Genomic DNA, 19,159 nt, shown 5'->3' with positions numbered 1-19,159 from the left:
CTTAATGTTTACTTGATTTCGGCAAAATGTAACAAATTTAGAGCCTTTATAGAGTTGAGACCATCGTTTAGTTCTTAAAGGCGAGACACATACAGACATATTACACTTAATCGATATACTTTCGAACCTTAACTTTCGAATTAAAACCGGAAGTCACGCAGCTCAGCCTCGCTCTGCACTCATGACCCTGCACGTGAGTTGCTTGTCCTTCCGGCAGCCTTTCGCGGGTTTTCTTCTCGATGGGGTGAAGACGGTGGAAAGCCGTTGGAGGCCGCTGCTCGCTCCACTGCAGGGCCGCACCATGGCGGTCCACATCGCCTGGCGGGACTGGGACGGGGATGAGTGGCGGGATGTTCTGGGCGGTCGGCTGGGGATGACCCACGATGATATTCAGACTTTGATGGAGTCCATCGAAAGGTTTGGGCGGGGCGTGGTGGCAGGTGAGTTAAGATGGCCGAAGACGCCTCTTCATGTTGGAAATAAATGGTCACGTGTTAACGCATCTTCTCCAGGATTGGTGGATGTGGGCAGGACCTGGCAGTGCCCGGGCTCCCTGCAGGGGGAGGAGCTACAACAGCTGGAGCAGGCAGCCATTTTGATTGGGCTACAGGGGAAACACCTGACTCACCTGACCAACCCTCGATGGCTGAAGGCACCGCTGATTGCCCGAGGAAGTCGGGACCTCTGGACGGTGGACATTCCGGCACACTTGTTGCCATGACGACAGCGTAAGATGCAAACTGAGCAACATTTAGCATCCAACCTTGTTAGCTGACGAGTTAGCTTATTGAAAACCACCAGAGTAAACCAACTCTTTTCTGCCCCCCTCCCGAACATCATTTTGCTTATAATCACCTGATTAAATAATTATAATTCACCATAAATATATAATTATATAATCACAGACTGGTTTGCGCTATTAAAAGGAGACTTTTTGCTGGTGACAAACTTTATTGACCCTGGAACAACAACAACAACACACACACACTCACCGTGTTAATGTAACACAAAAACATCCCTTTAACAATAAACAGGGACTGGCCACGCCCCTCTCAGTCTTTCTGACTGGCTGGCTCAAACTGAAAAGACACCCTCGTCAGGCTACCATGGCAACCCTGACACGTTAACCTTGCAAAGCAATGTGACACAGTCATGCCAATAAGTGTGTATGTTAGATGGCTGGGGGGATGTAATGAGGGCTTGGGTGGTGGGGGGGCGGCGGCGGTGGCGCCGTGACAACCACATGTGCAGGGTTAGTGGCCGGGCAGTAGACCCGTGGGCCATGGCCGCCTGTCTGGAGCGCCCCCCAGTGGGCGGAGGGGAGTAGACAGGGGTGGTAGGGAGTGTGGTGAGTGATGTGGGCGGTGTGAGGGAGAAGAGGTGGGGCGGAAGAGAGGTAGGTGGCAGGGGGTGGAGCCTCGTACGGCAGATGCAGTAGAGTTGTTTGATCCTGGTACAAGACAGCAGAGGATGAGACGGGGCCTGAAGGCAGACCATTGAGAGAAGAGCCTTCCATTGAAGGGGCGGGGCCTGTAGAGGAAATGAGCATTACCAACATGGTATAGAACCAAAACCGTAGACCAATGACTAATCACCACCGTGTGTGTCTGGCTGTCCATCAACGGCCCTGTTGGAATCCGGGTAGGAGGGCGACGGCTGGTGCGGTCCTCGTCCCACCTCGGGATAGGAGTGGGGCGCAGCTGAAAATGGAGAGTTAAGCGAGTCAGTCACATGCTTCAGGAAGTAGAACTATTTCCTGTTCCACCAGCTCACCATGCATGGGGGGCTCCTGACTCATGTAAGGAGGGCAGTGCTGGTAGGGGTAGGTGGCGTCCGGGGACGAGGGGGTGTACGCCTGCTGTTGCTGCCAGCAGCTCTGATGGTACCACTGAGGAGACACGTCAGGTCCATCATTTCAATGTCGGATGAAGGTCAGATGCCCCCCAAAGAGCTCACCTGCACTCCGAGGTTGAAGTAGTACTGCAGTACTCTGTAGTCTACAGAAATATATATACACAGTATATCAATAATCACAAACAAAAACAACAGGGTCAAAGGTCAATGAGTCAAGGTGACCTCTGGGTAAGTCGTTGCCATTGGGGTCATAGGAGTAAGGAGGCGGAGTCACCACCGTGCACAGCGTCTCCCCCAACTCGTTAACCAACCAGGGGGAGGCAGCTGGGATCGCTATGGCAACTAAAATCACAACAATAAAGTTACCTTGCATTATGCTTGTGTGTGTGTGTGTGTGTACACCTGAGCGAGGTGGAGCATGCGGCGCCACAGGCAGGTGACTGGCAGCAGGTGCACGTGATGAAGGTGAAGAGGGGGATGAGGAAGAGGAGGATGAAGGTGAAGAAGAGATGACCCCTAATGGCTTCACCACCTCAACAACAACAACAACAACACACTGAGACGAGGCCATGTGTAACCAACTTCCTGTTGTCATCAGGTGTGCTGGCTTAACGGTAACCTTCACTTGACCTTGATTGTGTACCTGCTGCGTGTAGCTGTAGCTCATGTCAGCTCTCGGGGGAGAGTTCGCCACCCCCACTTCCTGCTGATCCTGCCACAATGATGTCATCACTTGTTAAGAGTCATTGAAGTAGCATGTCAGTGTGTGTGTGTGTGTTACCTGGCTAGTGGCCGGCTCAGCGGGGGCATAGACGCTGGCTGTTTGGTAGGCGGGATCTGAAACAGGATCAACTTCCTGTCAAGCGGACCAAGGCCACCAAGTTCACATTACTCACCCTGAGTGTACAAATCTGAAGTCGGACACACAAGCATGTCAATCTTGCTGACTCACACACACACACACACACACACACACACACACACACACACAGTGGGCGGGGTCTAGACTACGGCTCACCCTGGTCCTCCACGGTGCTGGCATCCTCTTGCTCCTCCTCCGAGGAACACGCTATGGCGTGTCCTGCCGGTGGGGCGATGGGCAGTGACCCCGAGCCTCTCTGGACCCTGAAGGAGGACCCGACCGGAGGGGGCGGGGCTCCCATGGCAGGGGATTGACCCACCGACTGAGCCTGTGGTTATCGAGATGGCGTTGACTTCAAGGTGATGGAATTTTCGCACGTCAAATTTCTTACCGTCAGCGGCGGAAAAGCGGCGTCGTTGGCCTCATCCAACTGGTAATACGTGATGGTGCCATCCAGGTCAGCTGATTCTTCTGCGGCGTCGGAGAAGGCAAACTGACATTCTTTATTAAGCGCCACCGCCATCTGCCGCCGACTCCGACTACATGGAACGTTGAAGTTTCAATGTGTCCATCAAATCACACTCGAGACGGCGTGCCCTTCTTACCGTGACCTGAAGGCGTAGCTCTCGTAGTCATAGTAACGCCTCCCGGTGGGGGGGTAGTATGTCAGTTGGGGACCAATTAGGTGTCGGTTCAGGAAACGGGTGGAGCTTCTGACCAGAACCCCCCCCCCACACACACACACACGCTCTTATCAGAACCTGCGTCCTTCACCCCCCCCCCCCCCCCACAGCTAATTGCGGCAACACACCCACCTGGATGCACCATAACGTGGCGGGCGTGCGGCAGGGGGGTGGTGGTGGTGGTGCGGGGGACCGTAGGGGTCATAAGGTATCGCTCCGGCAGGAGGTGGCGGAGGACGAGGGTGACCCGCCGGCTGGAAGCGGGGGGGTAGCGACGATGGAGCTGGGCCTCCGTATGCCGGAGGCGGTATTAAAAGCTCCGCCCCTTTTATACCGTTGCTGCCGCGAGACTTCCTGAAGTAGCGATGGCGTTGATGCCGTTGACCGCGAACGTCGGAATCTAAGAAAAAGGGCCAAGTCACGAAAGGTTGCCGGGAACAGGAAGTAGTGAACGTACCGAGGTCGCCTTTCCGAGACGGTGTGGCGACGTTCCAGGCGGGAACTGGATTGACTGGTTTGAGGTCGGTCAGAGGAACCAGGTGTCTGCCATGGAAGAAGGTTACCATGTAATCAGATTACTCTCATACTCAACATACGTGTATACTTTTCTCCCAGCTCTTCGATGAAGACGGTGACGGCGGTCGAGTGTGTTCCGACTTCCTGGATGAAGGCGTTGAAGTACTTTCCCTTCGGCTCCAGACGCACCTGAAAAAACAAGACGCCGGTCGCCATGACGACAAAGGTGATCTTCAAAACACACTATTACCTGACACTTGTCTCCCAGGAAGTACTGCCTCCCCGCGAACACCATGTAGTCCGTCTTCTGCATCTCTGTTGACGCATCACAAGTCAGCGCGCCGCCATCTTGGAAACACAACCACCGTCCTGGGCGCATTACCTTTGCACGTGTCCTGCCAGACGTCGAACTCCACATTTCTGTAAACGTCGCCATCGAGCGACTTCATCACTTTGTAAGGCAGAGACAGTCTACAGGGGGGCGGGGTTTCCGATGGCGGCTGTGCGGACAGGAAGTGATCAGAAGCAGGAAAAACATACAGCACTACTGCAATATGTGATGAGGTCACTTCCTGCACTAATCGGTTCATGTACATGGATTACGTCATGCCCACCTTGCCGCTTTCTGTCAAAGCTCGCTGCTTCTCGTCTGCGGCGCCACCTGACTCCGCCTCCTCCCTGCACGGGCAAATATATTACGGATGTGGATTGATGACAGTGTTGTGCACATGTACCTGTAGCCTCGGTCTTCAGGAATGTCGTATCCGATATCGATGTCGCTGCACATGGAGGGACTGTTTCTATAACGACGACCGCCGACCTTGAAGACCTCCATGGCCTGACAGAGCTCCGCCTCCTCGCAACCAAACACTTTGGTGTAGAGTAGCTCATACAAAACAGCTGCGCACACAAACACACTGTACCACCGTGCCGCCGTGACAACCGACCTTTGAACTTACCCTGGCAGAGGGCGGCGGAGGCGGGGTAAGTCCTGGCGTAGATGATGTCATAGTGGCCATTGATGGAGCAGCACAGCATCAGCTAGGCGACACAGGACCCGTGATGTCATACTTAATAGTGGGCGGAGTCTTATGACAGGGTGGCTCACCTTGTCTACAAAGTCGTCTTCCGAAATGACCGTAGCGGGTTTCCCAGGATAACGATAGATCAGGAAGCAGCGTCTGAGCACACAAATTCGGAGTTCAATGTCCACGCCCCCGCAAAAGAAACACACGCTCTGATTGGCCAAGTGAAAAGTTGCCGTTCCTCACCTGTAGAGCTGAGAGAGGGCCTTGATCTCCACCTGACCCACAGTCTCCTGCCAAGACACACATGTTACGCCTGCACAGGTCAAAGGTCAGTCTAATACTACCGGGCTCACCTTGGGGTCCTCTAAACGTTCCAGGTATTTCTCAAACGAGCCTTCGACAAACTACAACAAAAGTGCCGTGACGCCGGCGCTCCATCACAGGTGAGGTTATTTTGCAATTAGCAAAACACTCACCGGCTCAAAGACGCTGGTGTTAGCTCTCATGAAGTTAGCACAGTCCTGGCGGATCATGTGATGGTAGTTCTGGGAGTAATATAACTACACAAACACACAATATTATAAAAAATAAGGTCAATGAAGGTCAAGGTCACGGAAACACTTTGACGTAACCTCGGTTTCCATGGTGACCACTACCGCGTTAGCCTTAGCCTTTCACCTGCTCTGACACGGCTCGGAAGAGGCTGGACGCGTCCCTCGCCACCATCTTGCGATAGAGGCCCAGGCTGGCCAGGTAGTCGTCCATGTTGACAAAGTACTTCTTCAGGCCTTTGTGCATCCCGCCGGCGCCAAAACACTTCAACAGCACGAGAAACACCTGCCAGCTGATTTTAATTACGACTGATGAGAGCGCGATGACCTGCTGACACGTTCAAGCGCCAAAATCAAGCTCGGGAACTTTGGCAACTCTTGATAAAATGGCGTATTTATATTATTACACTGTCGTGCTCCTCGTGGAAATCGTCGATTTGAAGTGAGTACGCTTAAAACATTAGCTTGCTGGACGTGATATGCTGTTTTTCATTAGTTAGTGGCATACATACAAAAGAACAATCATATAGTGCGCAGTTTGCCCCTCTGGTCACTAGAGGGCGATAATGGACTTTGAAGTTGTTGTCATGTGCAGTTTTAGACCAAGACGAACGTGTGCGGAACGCGCATGCGCTTCGTGCTCCAGTCGACACTTGGTGTTGAGGTTCTGGTCCAACGTGCCAATGAACAGACTGCTACACCGGAGTCTCGGCTCCACTCGGCGGGTCGCTGGGCCACCGGTTCGGTTCCTTGTACGCTCAGCTCAAGGCCAAAGCGCGTGCCCTCCGGAAGTGAGAGCCTCGCGTGTCCGGAGAACCTTCCTGGACTTCTTTCAACAACAACATGAACATCGACTGGTACCGTCCTCTCCGGTCCGGCCCAGAGGGGATCCTAGTCTACTTTTTGTTAACGCCGGAATGAATCAGGTCAGACAGAACCAAAACCCCAGTCCGGTTTGTTCGTAAAAGCTGGGGATTTACAAAATAAGAGGCTTTTCAAAATAAGTGCACGACCTCATTAGCATGATTGCTAACATCGGGAATGTGATTAAAAAATACAAATATATAAGTACAATTGATTTGTATACAGTGTTGTACCAGATAACACCTTCCATCAGCTATGACAAGACATTATTGTGACTTTAATTGCGATCTTTTAATCAGCAGTCAAACTGGTGGACTTGACTTACAAGCCCATTGCATGCTGGGAAAGACTCAAGTTGTCATTGCAGGATGTTAACTTCAAACACTGTGTTTTAAAATTTTAAAATCACCAGTTCACCATTCCGAACAAGGTTTTTCCTATGAAGATTGTTTAGATTTCAAGATGTTATGCAACACTTAACTATATTTATTTCTGTGCAATATTCAATTGCAGTTCAAGCCCATCTTGTTGGGCACAGTGGATCCGCGCAGCAACATGGCGTCGTATCGCCGCGTGGTCAACAGTCAGAAGTGCGTCCGAGCTGGCGGCAAACACAACGACCTGGAGGACGTGGGCAAGGACGTGTACCACCACACCTTCTTTGAGATGTTAGGGAACTGGTCGTTTGGGGACTACTTCAAAGTACACGCAGCACCGACGTAGCTTTAGCATGTAGTCACTTCGGCAGAGATGCTAATGACTTGCATTCCCGTACAGGAAGAAGCATGTGCGATGGCGTGGAGCCTCCTTACGGAGCACTATGGCATTCCCGTTGACAGACTGTATGTGTCGTACTTTGCTGGGGACACCGCTTTGGGTTTAGGAGCTGATGAGGAGACTCGGCACATCTGGTTGAACATCGGGTGGGTACCTGTGTTAACGTTAGCCAATCACAGGAAGTTAAGATGTCATCAGAACATGATGGCCCTCTACTTCTCAGGGTTCCTCCGGCCCGCCTTCTTCCCTTCGGCCTGAAGGAGAACTTTTGGGAGATGGGGGACACGGGTCCATGTGGTCCCTGCACAGAGATCCACTATGACCACATTGGGGGGAGAGATGCCGCCCTTCTGGTTAATGCAGACTGTCCTGATGTGGTGGAAATTTGGAACTTGGTCTTCATGCAGTATAGCAGGTTCCTGCACCACACACACATATACACACACACACATACACAATTTTCACTGTATGTGTGTCAGGGAGGCGGATCTCCAGCTGCGGCTCCTCCCCCAACGGAGCGTCGATACTGGCATGGGACTGGAAAGACTAGTGAGCGTCCTTCAGGGTAAAAGGTCAAATTACGACACAGACCTCTTTGTGCCGCTGTTGGACGCCATCCATGAGGTACGTGCCACCGGTGAATGTACGTGAAGCGTTTCAGGAAGTGACCTTACCTCACTATGTGTCCTCAGAGAAGTGGCGTGGGGGCCTACGGTGGCACGACGGGGGCTCACGCTCATGTGGACGTGGCTTACAGGGTTGTAGCTGACCATGTGCGAACGCTGGCCGTGTGCATCGCCGACGGGGTTCATCCCGGCATGTCAGGCGCAGAGTGAGTAATCGAGCAATTGGTACCCAATCACGGTCTCAGGTGACTTTCTACTTCCTGTCAGGTTGGTGCTGCGGAGGATTCTCAGGCGGGCCGTCCGATTCTGTACCGAGGTCCTGCGTGCTCCTCAGGGGACACTTGCAAGCCTGATCCCCACAGTGGCGCACACCTTGGTATATATAGTACCCACAATTCCCACCTCCTCATTGGTCAATCCACTCAGCTGATTGTGTGTGCGTGCAGAGTGACGCGTATCCTGAGCTCCAACGTGAGGCGGACAGAGTAAGCCGAAACACTTCAAACGCTGATTGTTGTTTACTTGATCTAACAGGAAGTGTCTGACAGGTGATGGACGTTATCAACGAGAATGAGGATCACTTCCTGTCGTCTCTGCAGCAGGGCGGCAGGCTCATTCGACGAACCCTCGACAGGATGGACCGCAAACATGGAGTCTTTCCTGGTTAGCCACGCCCACCTTCCGTACCTTTTTTGTTAGTATATGTGTATACTTGAATGTGTATTTACTGTGTATATAAGTACAGTCACCACATCACGGTTTAAATTTCACAGCTTTACTCTGTCAAAATACTGTACAGGTGTCAGTAATTGTTCGGTGAGACAAGTTAATTATGGAGTCAACTCTGGTGGCCAGCCAATCACAGGGCACATATAGACAAACAACCATTCACACTCACATTCATACCTATGGACAATTTGGAGTCGCTAATTAACCTAGCATGTTTTTGGAATGTGGGAGGAAACCGGAGTACCCGGAGGAGAAAGCCCACGCATGCACGGGGAGAACATGCAAACTCCACACAGAGATGGCCGAGGGTGGAATTGAACTCTGGTCTCCTAGCTGCGCTAACCACTCGACCGCCGTGTAGCCCGCACGAGTTTCAATTATGTCTTAAATGGCTTATTTTCTCTTATTATATATACTATACTAGGTAATATGAGTGTACATGTGATTGTAGGGGTGTTATGTAATGTTTAGAGGGCTCTAATATTGTTAAAAACGGCATGTAAAAGATGTTAAACATATTTTCTATTCTAGGGGTGGGCAAATATTTTGACTCGATAAACAAAGGATTTCTGTGCATGCGTGTTTGTGCCCCTCAGCCTCGGTAGCCTGGTCTCTGCACCGGGACCTGGGCTTCCCTTTGGACCTGGTGGACCTGATGCTGGAGGAGAGAGGAGTATCTGTTGACCGTCACCAACTGGACCAACTGATTGCACAGAACCACAAGGTGGCTGTCGGGCTCCCCCCTCTTAATATGGAGGACTACAAGTGCTAGGCTGACCATGTCGTCAATGTGTCTCGTGTCAGGCGGCGGCCGAGCAAAACGGCGCTCGGTCTCAGCTGGCGATGGACGTGGTCACCGTAGCGGCGTTGCAGCAACTCGGAGTCGGTCACACGGATGACAGCCTCAAGTACGAGTACAGACTGGAGCAGAACCGCTACGGTACCGATGCTTGCTTACCGAGTGTCTACGAGGTCAAGATGGCTGAACAATGTGGCGTTTTCCATATCCGTTTCTCTGGTAGTTTTCCCAGCATGCCGAGCGACCGTCGTGGCGCTGTTTGACGGACGCACACTGGTGTCACATGTCAAGGAGGGCCAACGCTGCGGTGTCATTTTGGATCGGACGTCTTTGTACGCGGAGCAGGGGGGGCAGTCTGCAGACCGAGGCTACTTTGTACGGGATGACATGCAGGTCAGCTGACAGGAAGTACGTCATCTGCTGTGTATTTCAACACACTGTTGACGATGTACCGTTTGGCAGGAAGTGCCCTTCTCCCTGGATGGGGTGTTTCGTGCAGGCGGGTACGTGATCCACCAGGTGATCGCCCCTGACACCCTTAAGGTGGGAGACCGAGTCCACATCCACCTGGACCAGGTGAGCGGTGGCGAGGCCATTTTCCATTTCTTTGACACATTGAAGTCATCCTCATTGGTCGCTGACCTCCCATGTGACCTCAGGCCCACCGGGTGGCGTGCATGGTCAACCACACGGCCACGCACGCGCTCAACTTTGCCCTCAGGAAAGTTCTGGGCCCGTCGGTTGAGCAGAGAGGCTCCCACGTGTCGGCAGACCGCCTCCGTTTCGACTTCAGCTTCAAGGTACCGCGCCGTCTTAGCAGCAAGCTAGGGATTTTAATTTTAATGTACTACTTCCTGTTCAGGGCTCGTTGAGTGTAGCTCAGCTGCAGCAGGTGGAGAACTGCGTTAACGAGATGGCGCTTGCCAATCAGGAAGTCCACGTCGAGGAAGTTCCCCTGCACAGCGCCATGAGCATCACGGGCCTCCGCACGGTGGACGAGGTAAGCACAGCACGTTATATTTAAGCTCACCTTTTCACAATAAAAGTCCGTCTTTTCCTCCTTCAGGTGTACCCTGACCCGGTCCGGGTGGTGTCGCTCGCCGTTCCAATTTCTGAGCTGCTGGACAATCCCACGGAGAGACGCACGTCGGTGGAACTCTGCTGTGGAACGTGAGAAACCGTAACCTTTTATTGTGAAAAGCCTTCACTTGACCGACCACATGTGTGTTCAGGCACCTGCTGCACACCGCCGCCATTCAAGACCTCGTCATCGTGTCGGAGAAACCGCTTGTTCGAGGAATTAGTCGTGTTATCGCGGTGACGGGACGAGACGCATCACAGGTAAGGAAGTAAACATGGAAGCTAATCCTAGCTTAGCATAATAAATGGGAGTTAGCTTATCCAGACCATAAATCAAACTCAAGTCTTGTTCAGGCTCGTGAGGCGGGGCAGTCGTTACTTCAGGATGTGGACTCGCTGTCGGCCAGAATGACAGGCTCCGCCTCTTCTTGCCTCGACTCCGCTCAAAGTCTCGCCAAGGAGGTGGGCGTGGTCTCTGATGTAAGTACCCACGATGCAATGCAACACAGGAGCTGCGGCCGGGTTCGTGACCCTGCGTTACGTCTTTTTCAGGCGGTGGACAACACGCCCATCCCCCAGTGGCTACGTGGTGAACTGCAGGCCCGCCTGAAGAGTCTGCAGAGGCGGAGTAACACTTTGGTCCGGAAGCTGGAAACCGGAGAGGTCAGGACTGATGCACTTTTGTACTTGTACTTCAATAAGTATACTAGGTACTGTGTGTACTTAGTTCCTTAGTGTAGTGATTTCCCAGATTCACTAAAAAGCCTTTAATTTAATAGTTTTGTCCTTAAATAAAACTAAAATCATGCTGTTTGCTAACAGCAGAAAGGACCAGTACCAACAAATACACATGTAGACATTGAAAGGGTGAAGGATTTCCCATGATACCTTGCAGGCGGCAGTCAAGGCTCAGGCTGTGCTGGACAACAACGGCCATAAAGACCTCCTGGTGGACTCTGTGGAGGCGGAGTCTCTTTCGGTATGACTCCACCCTCACATGACCAGTGTTGCTACCATTAGCATTAGCACTAGCAGGGCTTCTTCCTGTTTTTATTGTCAGGTGGTGATGAAGGCAGTCAACCAGCTGAGCTCAGCTCTTCCTCAAAGTCACGTGATGCTGCTGGCACACCAGAGGCATTCTGGGAAAGTCCTGTGCGCCTGTCAGGTGCCGAAGGTAAAGCTGTCATTCACCTTTGCGGTGAGCGAGTCCCGTTTCGAGCATCACGATGGTTGTCGTCCCCACGTCCAGGACTCTGTGGCGCTCTCGGCTTCAGCCTGGGCGGTGGCGGTGTGTCGTCGGCTCGGCGGCGAGGGCGGAGGCTCTACGGTGGTCGCCCGAGGGACAGGAAGTACCGCTGACATCACAGAAGCTCTCAGATGGGCGGAACAGTTTGCCCGCAGGAATATTAATGGATGACTTTTCCAACAGCAGGAACAGGAAACGTTTGTTTTATTTGTATCTTAGCCACGGAACCGAAGGCGACCTCAAGAGGTGACCCCGCCCATTTTGTCAATCATGTGGATCAATTTCTTTGTTTTAAAAGGAATTTAAGACACTTAAACACAGATACCAACCAATACAAATAATATAGTCATAACATGGGCTGCACGAGTAGTTAGCGCGGAGACCAGGGTTCAATTCCACCCTCGGCCATCTCTGTGTGGAGTTTGCATGTTCTCCCTGTGCATGCGTGGGTTTTCTCCGGGTACTCCGGTTTCCTCCCACATTCCAAAAACATGCTAGGTTAATTAGCCACTCCAAATTGTCCATAGGTATGAATGTGAGTGTGAATGGTTGTTTGTCTATATGTGCCCTGTGATTGGCTGGCCACCAGTCCAGGGTGTACGGCGTAGGCTCCAGCACCCCCCTGCGACCCTCGTGAGGAAAAAGCGGTAGAAAATGAATGAAAGAATGAGTCATAACATGTCAAATCAGACTAACCTGACACCTGCACGGGTGGCGGTGGGGGCGGAGCTTAGCAGACATTTGACTGCAGTTACTCCTTCAGCAAACAAACCAAACCTGATGTCATGTGATTACTTCGCCAAAGCATTGAAACTGATGCATCCAAATACATGCTACAAATACTTATATAGCCGAGGATAAAAATTGTGTGGAAAAAATGCATTAAAATGATGCATATAGGTAATAAAAATGGTGTATGTGTAAAGATTCATTAAAATATGTATATAATGCTTTTAAATTGTTGTTATCAAATGATTTGACGTCAAAAAATGGAGTTTTCTTCGCCCAAGCTGGAATCAATAAAGTGTTTGTTGTAAAACACACACACACACACACACACACACACAAGCAGTCTGACTCTGGGCCCCGCCCCCTTCTAGCGGGCGGAGATATTTTTGATGACGTCATCAAGAAGCCACCAGAGGAAAAGTTGTGAAAAGTTTTTTGTGAGGTTCTAGTCAAGTTCTACTGGACTTTTCTGCGACATGGCGGGAGTGGCATCCAGTCTGGCCAAGAAGCGGGCCATGGCGGCCGGGTTCGGAAGCAACCACAAGGCGGTTCCGTACCTGAACCAGAACTTCGCGGCTCTGCGGGCCCAGTGTGTGAGCAACGGACGCCTCTTCTGCGACCCGACCTTCCCCGCCGAACCCGAAGCTCTGGGCTTTAAGGAACTGGGTCGGAACTCGTACAAGACTCGCGGTGTGACCTGGAAGAGACCCACGGTACGTGATTCTCGGTCCGGTTCGGATCGTTTTCGGTATGGGTGTGTCTGCTTGGGTGGGGTTCGTTTGTGTATAAGAGTTGGAAAACACAAAGAAAACGGAAGTGGATTAAATAAAGAAAAAAAACATCTCAATCAGTGCTGACTCGGGAAGAAGAGGCCAAAACATTAGGAACCCCTAGAATCTTGATGCCCCGCCTACACTGAAGACAACACCCTGCTGACGTCACAGAATCCAAACTTATTTATTTTTCTGTCCAATCAGGAGCTGGTGTCCTCACCTGAATTCATTGTGGGCGGAGCCACCAGGACGGACATCTGTCAGGGCGCGCTGGGTGAGTTCCCTCGTGTCCCACAGTCCCTGAACGCCTCGTGAAGGTTGTTTTAGTGAAGCATACTAACTACCATGTCTTCTTCACTCTGCTTTTATTTGTCAATATTTCATACGCACGCCATGTTAGGCTTGTTTTGAAGTTTCGGAAGTTCATCGGGAAGCATAAAGGAATAATTGGGAATTGAGGCCTCAAACACATCACAATAGAAGACAACGCAAGACAGTAGAAAATAGTAGAAGACGGTGAAATGATGCTAGAAGACAGTAGAAGAAGACAGGATACAACAAGAGAGGCTAGTACAAGACGATAGAAACAATAGAAGAAGATGACAGTCGATGTGCTCTTTAATCATCAAAGAGGAAAATGTGCGGCTGACCAATGAGGACACACCCTCACACACACACACACACACACACACAGGAAGAAGGATGAGTCAGAGCGTGACTCAGTTTTGTTTTCACATGTTGAACATTTTTGTGCCTCAAGCGTTGTTTTTTTTTTTTAACTTGAGGTCTGTGCAGGAATGTTAGTCAGAGTGACACCTCCCTCCATCTTTATGTGATGAAAGCACGTGTTTTCTTTATGTACTGTAATCACCCTTAGGGCAGTGATTTTCAACAACGGTGCCGCGGCACACAAGTGTGCCGTGAGGAATTATTCAATATCACTTTTTTTATTAATATGTATTAATAATTTTCTGCAAATATTATGTCATTGTCGCGTGTCATTGGTGTAAAGACTGGCAGAGCGATGTAATATTCGGTTGAAAAACACTGCCTTAGGGGTATTATGTGTTATGTGTGCAGACCTCACAGCGAGGAGAGTTGAGAGTTCAATTCCACATCTCTGTGTGGAGTTTGCATGTTCTCCCCGTGCACGAGTGGGTTTTCTCCGGGTACTCCGGTTTCCTCCCACATTCCAGAAACATGCTAGGTTAATTGGCGACTCCAAATTGTCCATAGGTATGAATGTGAGTGTGAATGGTTGTTTGTCTAGACGTGCCCTGTGATTGGCTGGCTCGCCCGAAGAATGGTTGTTTGTCTATATGTGCCCTGTGATTGGCTGGCTCGCCCGAAAAATAGTTGTTTGTCTATATGTGCCCTGCGATTGGCTGGCTCGCCTGAAAAATAGTTGTTTGTCTATATGTGCCCTGTGATTGGCTGGCTCGCCCGAAAAATAGTTGTTTGTCTATATGTGCCCTGTGATTGGCTGGCTCGCCCGAAAAATAGTTGTTTGTCTATATGTGCCCTGTGATTGGCTGGCTCGCCCGAAAAATAGTTGTTTGTCTATATGTGCCCTGTGATTGGCTGGCTCGCCCGAAAAATAGTTGTTTGTCTATATGTGCCCTGTGATTGGCTGGCTCGCCCGAAAAATAGTTGTTTGTCTATATGTGCCCTGTGATTGGCTGGCTCGCCCGAAGAATGGTTGTTTGTCTATATGTGCCCTGTGATTGGCTGGCTCGCCCGAAGAATGGTTGTTTGTCTATATGTGCCCTGCGATTGGCTGGCTCGCCTGAAAAATAGTTGTTTGTCTATATGTGCCCTGTGATTGGCTGGCTCGCCCGAAGAAAAGTTGTTTGTCTATATGTGCCCTGTGATTGGCTGGCTCGCCCGAAAAATAGTTGTTTGTCTATATGTGCCCTGTTGGGGTTGGGAAGGAAAAGGGGTGACGGACAGGAAGTGAGGCAGAAACCGCATGTTAGGTAGTTGTAGGCGTGGGTTACGGCCACGTAGGCTATCTTGCTGCCATGCTAAATAAAAAATGCAGACTTGTGTTAGCAAAGAACTACAGCATTAGCGCTGGGTGACTTCCACACTTCCACAGTGGGACTGTGTATTAATAGCGACGCAAGACTGAGTCACCGACGCGTGGGATTCCTTGTTTGAGCCCTCGGGTCTGTGGATTGACGTGGCGGCAAACCGATGAGTTTTAGCCTGTCAATAATCAACGCTATTAGCATTTTTCATGAATGATGTGGCATAATAATGCAGGGATGAGCGGTCGTAATGGGTGATACTGACAGGTCACATGACTCTGCAGGTGACTGCTGGCTGTTGGCGGCCATCGCTTCGTTGACGCTGAACGAGTACGTGATGGCCCGAGTGGTTCCTTCGGACCAGGGCTTTGGCGACGACTATGCCGGCATCTTCCACTTCCAGGTGGGAGGAGATTCTACCGATGGTTCCCGCCGTTTCTACTACCGCTAAACGCAACCTTGTGTGTGTGTGTGTGTGTGTGTGTGAGAAGTTGTGGCAGTTCGGCGAGTGGGTGGACGTGGTGATTGACGACCGCCTGCCAGTCAAAGACGGAGAGTTGCTATTTGTCCACTCGGCCGAGGGGCGGGAGTTCTGGAGCGCCCTGCTGGAGAAGGCCTACGCCAAGTAAGACACTTCGCATTAGCATCAGCATCAGCATTAGCATTAGCATTAGCATCAGCATTAGCATCAGCATTAGCATTAGCATTAGCATTAGCATTAGCATTAGCATTAGCATTAGCATCAGCATCAGCATTAGCATCAGCATCAGCATTAGCATTAGCATTAGCATATTTACTGAGTGTGTGTGTGCAGAGTGAACGGTTGCTACGAGGCCTTGTCGGGGGGGTCCACCACCGAAGGCTTCGAGGACTTCACGGGGGGCATCGCCGAGAACTACGACCTGCAGCGACCTCCCGGTGACCTCTTCGAAATCGTCAGCAAAGCGTTGGAGGCGGGAGCGCTGCTGGGATGCTCCATCGACGTCAGTTCCATCGTGCACGTGCACGTGCGTGTGCGTGCGTCACGCGTGACCCTCACATGTGGCCGTTTTTCTCCACAGATCACCAGCGCCGCGGACTCGGAGGCGGTCACGCGCCAGAAGTTGGTCAAAGGCCACGCCTACTCGCTGACAGGCGCCGTAAAGGTCAGAGGTCGAATCCGCCGCTTGTGAAACGGCTGTTGACGTTTGTGTGACCTTGCAGGTCAACTACAGAGGTCGTCAAGAGAAGCTGGTGCGCATGAGGAACCCCTGGGGTCAGGTCGAGTGGACCGGCGCTTGGAGTGACGGGTATCAAACATTAGCGTTAGCATTTAGCTCGCCGGTAAATGAAAGCGGATGTTTATCTTCTTGCAGGTCGTCGGAGTGGGACTACGTGGAGGGGGCGTGTCCGCACGCCAACGCAGAGGATGGAGAGTTCTGGTAGCGTCGCTCTGCGTGCATGCTAACTGCCTGCTAACATGCTAACATGGACTGCGATGACCTTGATGGTGATGATTTGATTGACAGGATGTCCTACAAGGACTTCCTGCGTCACTACTCTCGCATTGAGGTGTGCACTTTGACCCCCGACACCATCTTGGACGACTCTGTGAAGCACTGGAGCGTCAACAAGTTCGACGGCTCGTGGCGTCGTGGCTCCACGGCCGGCGGCTGCAGGAACCACCCCTGTGAGTGGCCCCCGTTGGATTAGCTAATGTCAGTGCGGATTCGTGACCCCGTGTGGTTTGCCCCCGCAGACACCTTCTGGATGAACCCGCAGTTTGTCATCAAGTTGGACGAGGAGGACGACGACCCCGACGACGGCGAGGTGGGGTGCAGTTTCGTGGTAGGTCTGATCCAGAAGAACCGCAGGAAGCTCCGCAAGCAGGGAGAGGACATGCACACCATCGGATTCGCCATCTACGAGGTGGGATGAGCGTTTTTTTCCTGGAATGTCGAAAAACCTCAAAAGCTGATCTCTCGTTTCTCGTCTGGCAGGTTCCCAAACAGGTGGGACGTCACGTTCCAGGTAAACGGGGGTCGCCGACTCTGACTGGCTGTTTTACCGCCTTAGTTCCACGGCCGGCAGCAGGTTCACCTGGACAAGAACTTCTTCCTGACGCACGCTCAGACCGCCAGATCCGAGACCTTCATCAACCTTCGAGAAGTCAGCTCGCGCTTCAAGCTGCCGCCCGGCGAGTACCTGGTGGTGCCGTCCACCTTCGAGCCGAACCTCAACGGCGACTTCTGCATCCGCGTCTTCTCCGAGAAACGCACCGAGACCGTGTAAGTACTGACGAGTTTCTTAAACAGGAAGTGTATGATGCCGGCTAACTGCGTGGGTGTGTTCAGGCCGTTTGACGACCCGGTCAGCGCAGATCTTGATGACGTGAGTCATACACGACAACAGTAGCGTTGATAAACCGTGCTATGCTAACTATGCTAAATATTCTGACAGGAACTGGTGACAGAGGAGGAAGTGGACGCCGGATTCCGAGGTCTCTTCGCCAAGCTAGCAGGCGACGTAAGTAGCGTACTTAGCACCGTGTCAACCACGTTAGCGACTAATGCTAACAAGTTTGTTCCAGGATATGGAGATCTCCGCGGGGGAGCTGAAGACCATCATGAACAAGATCGTCGCCAAACGTCAGTCCTCCTTTTTATGCGTGAATCGATGCTAATATCGTTAGCTCAAGCGCCAACTGTATGTGTGTCGTACTGGCAGGAAGTGACATCAAGACGAACGGCTTCAGCATGGAGACGTGTAGAGTCATGGTCAACCTCATGGATGTATCCTTCATTTGACCTTCACGGATCACATCAGATCATAGCAGTTCTTAGACTCGCTCCTTGACTCGGCGTCAGGACAGCGGGAACGGCAAGTTGGGCCTGGGCGAGTTCGCCACCTTGTGGAAGAAAGTCCAGCGCTATCTGGTAGGACATGTTCTTTGACCTCGGGAACCCGCGTGTAGCCTCACGGATACGATGTTGTGTCTCGTAGTCCATCTACAAGAAGAACGACGTGGACAACTCGGGCACCATGAGCACGCCTGAAATGAGGGTGGCCTTTAAAGACGCAGGTCAGTGCAGGACAAACGTCAACTCAGTGCCGATATACGAGTGACGCTGATATGCTAGCGTGCCGTTTGTGGACCTCGCCCTGCAGGTTTCACGCTCAACAACGCCATCTACCAGCTCTTAGTGGCTCGCTACGCCGAGCCCGACTTGACCATTGATTTCGATAACTTCGTGGGCTGTTTGATGCGGTTGGAGATCATGTTCCGTAAGATAGTCCATCCCACCATTACTATTCATCTTGTAGCATGGTCGCTAGCATGGTAAGAAGGTGTTTATTGTCATTTGTCAGGAATCTTCAAAAAGTACGACCCCAACGACAGCGGCTCCATCGAACTCAACTTCAACCAGGTTCAAAGTTCATTCCCCAGCATCATTCAAACTGTTTCTATTTTAAGACTTCATGATGTTTGTCGTCCTGCAGTGGTTGAACTTCTCCATGATCTGAGCGTCCGCCCGCCATCAACTACTTCCTGTTTGTCAGTCAGTGCCTTTGCTTTACATTTCAAATGATTGCAAGAAAAAACATTTAAATAAAACTTCATTCAAACTAGAGTTAGCGTGAGTGCTAGCATGTAGCCATCTTGGGCTGTACAACTTGAAGCGGGACTGCATCTCTATTGGTGCACTTTTGGACTTAACTGTTCACTTTTTTTGTCCAATTGGGGGGTGTTTTTATGAAACTGGCTAAACCAACCCAGACTTTGTGCGGTGGTTTTCGGTTTTGTGCTAAATGCGCGTTTACATAAAAATGCCCGTTTGACGTCGTACAGAATTATTGTACTTCCGCTAAAATTTTTTAAATAAAACTTCATTCAAACTACAGTTGGCGTGAGTGCTAGCATGAAGCTATATTGGGCTATACAACCTGAAGCGGGACTGCATCTCTATTGGTAAACTTTTGTACTTAACTGTTTACTTTTTTGTCTTTGTGTGGTGGTTTTCGGCTTTGTGCT

General features: G+C 51.2%; 4 protein-coding genes across 9 annotated transcripts; 3 read left to right on the top strand and 1 right to left on the bottom strand.

Moving 5' to 3' along the window:
- The first annotated feature begins 2 nt into the window (after positions 1-2).
- LOC131129133 (protein EOLA1) lies at positions 3-936 on the top strand. Its single transcript, XM_058072361.2, has 2 exons — positions 3-440; positions 513-936. Exons 1-2 carry the CDS (start codon positions 182-184, stop codon positions 719-721), a joined length of 468 nt encoding a protein of 155 aa, XP_057928344.2. The 5' UTR covers positions 3-181; the 3' UTR covers positions 722-936.
- Positions 937-963: 27 nt separating this feature from the next.
- On the bottom strand, positions 964-5,825 carry alg13 (ALG13 UDP-N-acetylglucosaminyltransferase subunit). The gene is given in 25 exon segments (XM_078793635.1): positions 964-1,531; positions 1,594-1,700; positions 1,774-1,888; positions 1,957-1,997; positions 2,077-2,196; positions 2,257-2,386; positions 2,498-2,566; positions 2,636-2,706; positions 2,742-2,765; positions 2,873-3,044; positions 3,108-3,255; positions 3,322-3,429; positions 3,532-3,799; positions 3,857-3,942; positions 4,004-4,104; positions 4,166-4,230; positions 4,298-4,415; positions 4,530-4,593; positions 4,650-4,815; positions 4,875-4,956; positions 5,024-5,096; positions 5,187-5,233; positions 5,297-5,347; positions 5,420-5,503; positions 5,622-5,825. Coding segments are annotated over 25 exon segments (2,790 nt in total). The 5' UTR covers positions 5,742-5,825; the 3' UTR covers positions 964-1,171.
- Positions 5,826-6,094: 269 nt separating this feature from the next.
- aars2 (alanyl-tRNA synthetase 2, mitochondrial (putative)) lies at positions 6,095-12,636 on the top strand. Of its 4 annotated transcripts, none has more exons than XM_078793634.1 (22): positions 6,102-6,420; positions 6,872-7,060; positions 7,136-7,281; positions 7,359-7,550; positions 7,615-7,759; positions 7,828-7,967; positions 8,029-8,137; positions 8,208-8,246; positions 8,310-8,424; positions 9,087-9,214; positions 9,295-9,430; positions 9,513-9,682; positions 9,752-9,865; positions 9,949-10,089; positions 10,152-10,289; positions 10,356-10,459; positions 10,522-10,630; positions 10,724-10,831; positions 10,922-11,032; positions 11,265-11,348; positions 11,430-11,543; positions 11,619-12,636. In XM_078793634.1, the coding sequence occupies exons 1-22, from the start codon at positions 6,178-6,180 to the stop codon at positions 11,784-11,786; spliced, it is 2,943 nt and encodes a 980-aa protein (XP_078649760.1). In that variant the 5' UTR covers positions 6,102-6,177; the 3' UTR covers positions 11,787-12,636. The 4 variants fall into 4 exon arrangements, 2 of the variants coding, with proteins under 2 accessions (XP_078649760.1, XP_057925896.2); XM_058069913.2 differs by having other exon boundaries at positions 6,104-6,420; positions 10,724-10,849; XR_013628157.1 differs by lacking the exons at positions 10,152-10,289; positions 10,356-10,459; positions 10,522-10,630; ... (3 more) ...; positions 11,430-11,543; positions 11,619-12,636 and having other exon boundaries at positions 6,097-6,420; positions 9,756-9,865.
- A 79-nt stretch (positions 12,637-12,715) lies between these two features.
- Positions 12,716-18,844, top strand: LOC131127957 (calpain-2 catalytic subunit-like). 3 transcript variants are annotated; one of them, XM_058070420.2, is made up of 21 exons: positions 12,717-13,057; positions 13,322-13,391; positions 15,432-15,550; positions 15,639-15,772; positions 15,962-16,130; positions 16,209-16,292; positions 16,351-16,436; positions 16,503-16,568; positions 16,656-16,816; positions 16,886-17,055; positions 17,127-17,138; positions 17,203-17,414; positions 17,481-17,517; positions 17,587-17,652; positions 17,717-17,774; positions 17,854-17,918; positions 17,994-18,062; positions 18,130-18,208; positions 18,295-18,411; positions 18,496-18,554; positions 18,628-18,844. In XM_058070420.2, the coding sequence occupies exons 1-21, from the start codon at positions 12,821-12,823 to the stop codon at positions 18,649-18,651; spliced, it is 2,094 nt and encodes a 697-aa protein (XP_057926403.2). In that variant the 5' UTR covers positions 12,717-12,820; the 3' UTR covers positions 18,652-18,844. The 3 variants fall into 3 exon arrangements, with proteins under 3 accessions (XP_078649757.1, XP_078649756.1, XP_057926403.2); XM_078793631.1 differs by having other exon boundaries at positions 12,716-13,057; positions 16,351-16,568; XM_078793630.1 differs by having other exon boundaries at positions 12,716-13,057; positions 15,962-16,292.
- The last annotated feature ends 315 nt before the right edge of the window (positions 18,845-19,159 follow it).

The sequence above is a fragment of the Doryrhamphus excisus genome, linkage group LG9, assembly GCF_037039965.1.
Source record: "Doryrhamphus excisus strain RoL-2023G ecotype Guam linkage group LG9, RoL_Dexc_Guam_v1.1, whole genome shotgun sequence".
NCBI classification, from domain to species: domain Eukaryota; kingdom Metazoa; phylum Chordata; class Actinopteri; order Syngnathiformes; family Syngnathidae; genus Doryrhamphus; species Doryrhamphus excisus.
This window is presented reverse-complemented; position numbering and strand designations above follow the sequence as displayed.

Coding starts and splice junctions, on each gene's coding strand:
- LOC131129133 (XM_058072361.2), top strand. CDS start 182: ATGACCCTGCACGTGAGTTGCTTGTCCTTCCGGCAGCCTTTCGCGGGT. Junction 441..512: donor TGGGCGGGGCGTGGTGGCAG/GTGAGTTAAGAT, acceptor CATCTTCTCCAG/GATTGGTGGATGTGGGCAGG.
- aars2 (XM_058069913.2), top strand. CDS start 6,178: ATGAACAGACTGCTACACCGGAGTCTCGGCTCCACTCGGCGGGTCGCT. Junction 7,968..8,028: donor CCCGGCATGTCAGGCGCAGA/GTGAGTAATCGA, acceptor ACTTCCTGTCAG/GTTGGTGCTGCGGAGGATTC. Junction 9,866..9,948: donor TCCACATCCACCTGGACCAG/GTGAGCGGTGGC, acceptor ATGTGACCTCAG/GCCCACCGGGTGGCGTGCAT.
- LOC131127957 (XM_078793630.1), top strand. CDS start 12,821: ATGGCGGGAGTGGCATCCAGTCTGGCCAAGAAGCGGGCCATGGCGGCC. Junction 16,293..16,350: donor CGCTGACAGGCGCCGTAAAG/GTCAGAGGTCGA, acceptor GTGACCTTGCAG/GTCAACTACAGAGGTCGTCA. Junction 17,518..17,586: donor TCAGCGCAGATCTTGATGAC/GTGAGTCATACA, acceptor ATATTCTGACAG/GAACTGGTGACAGAGGAGGA.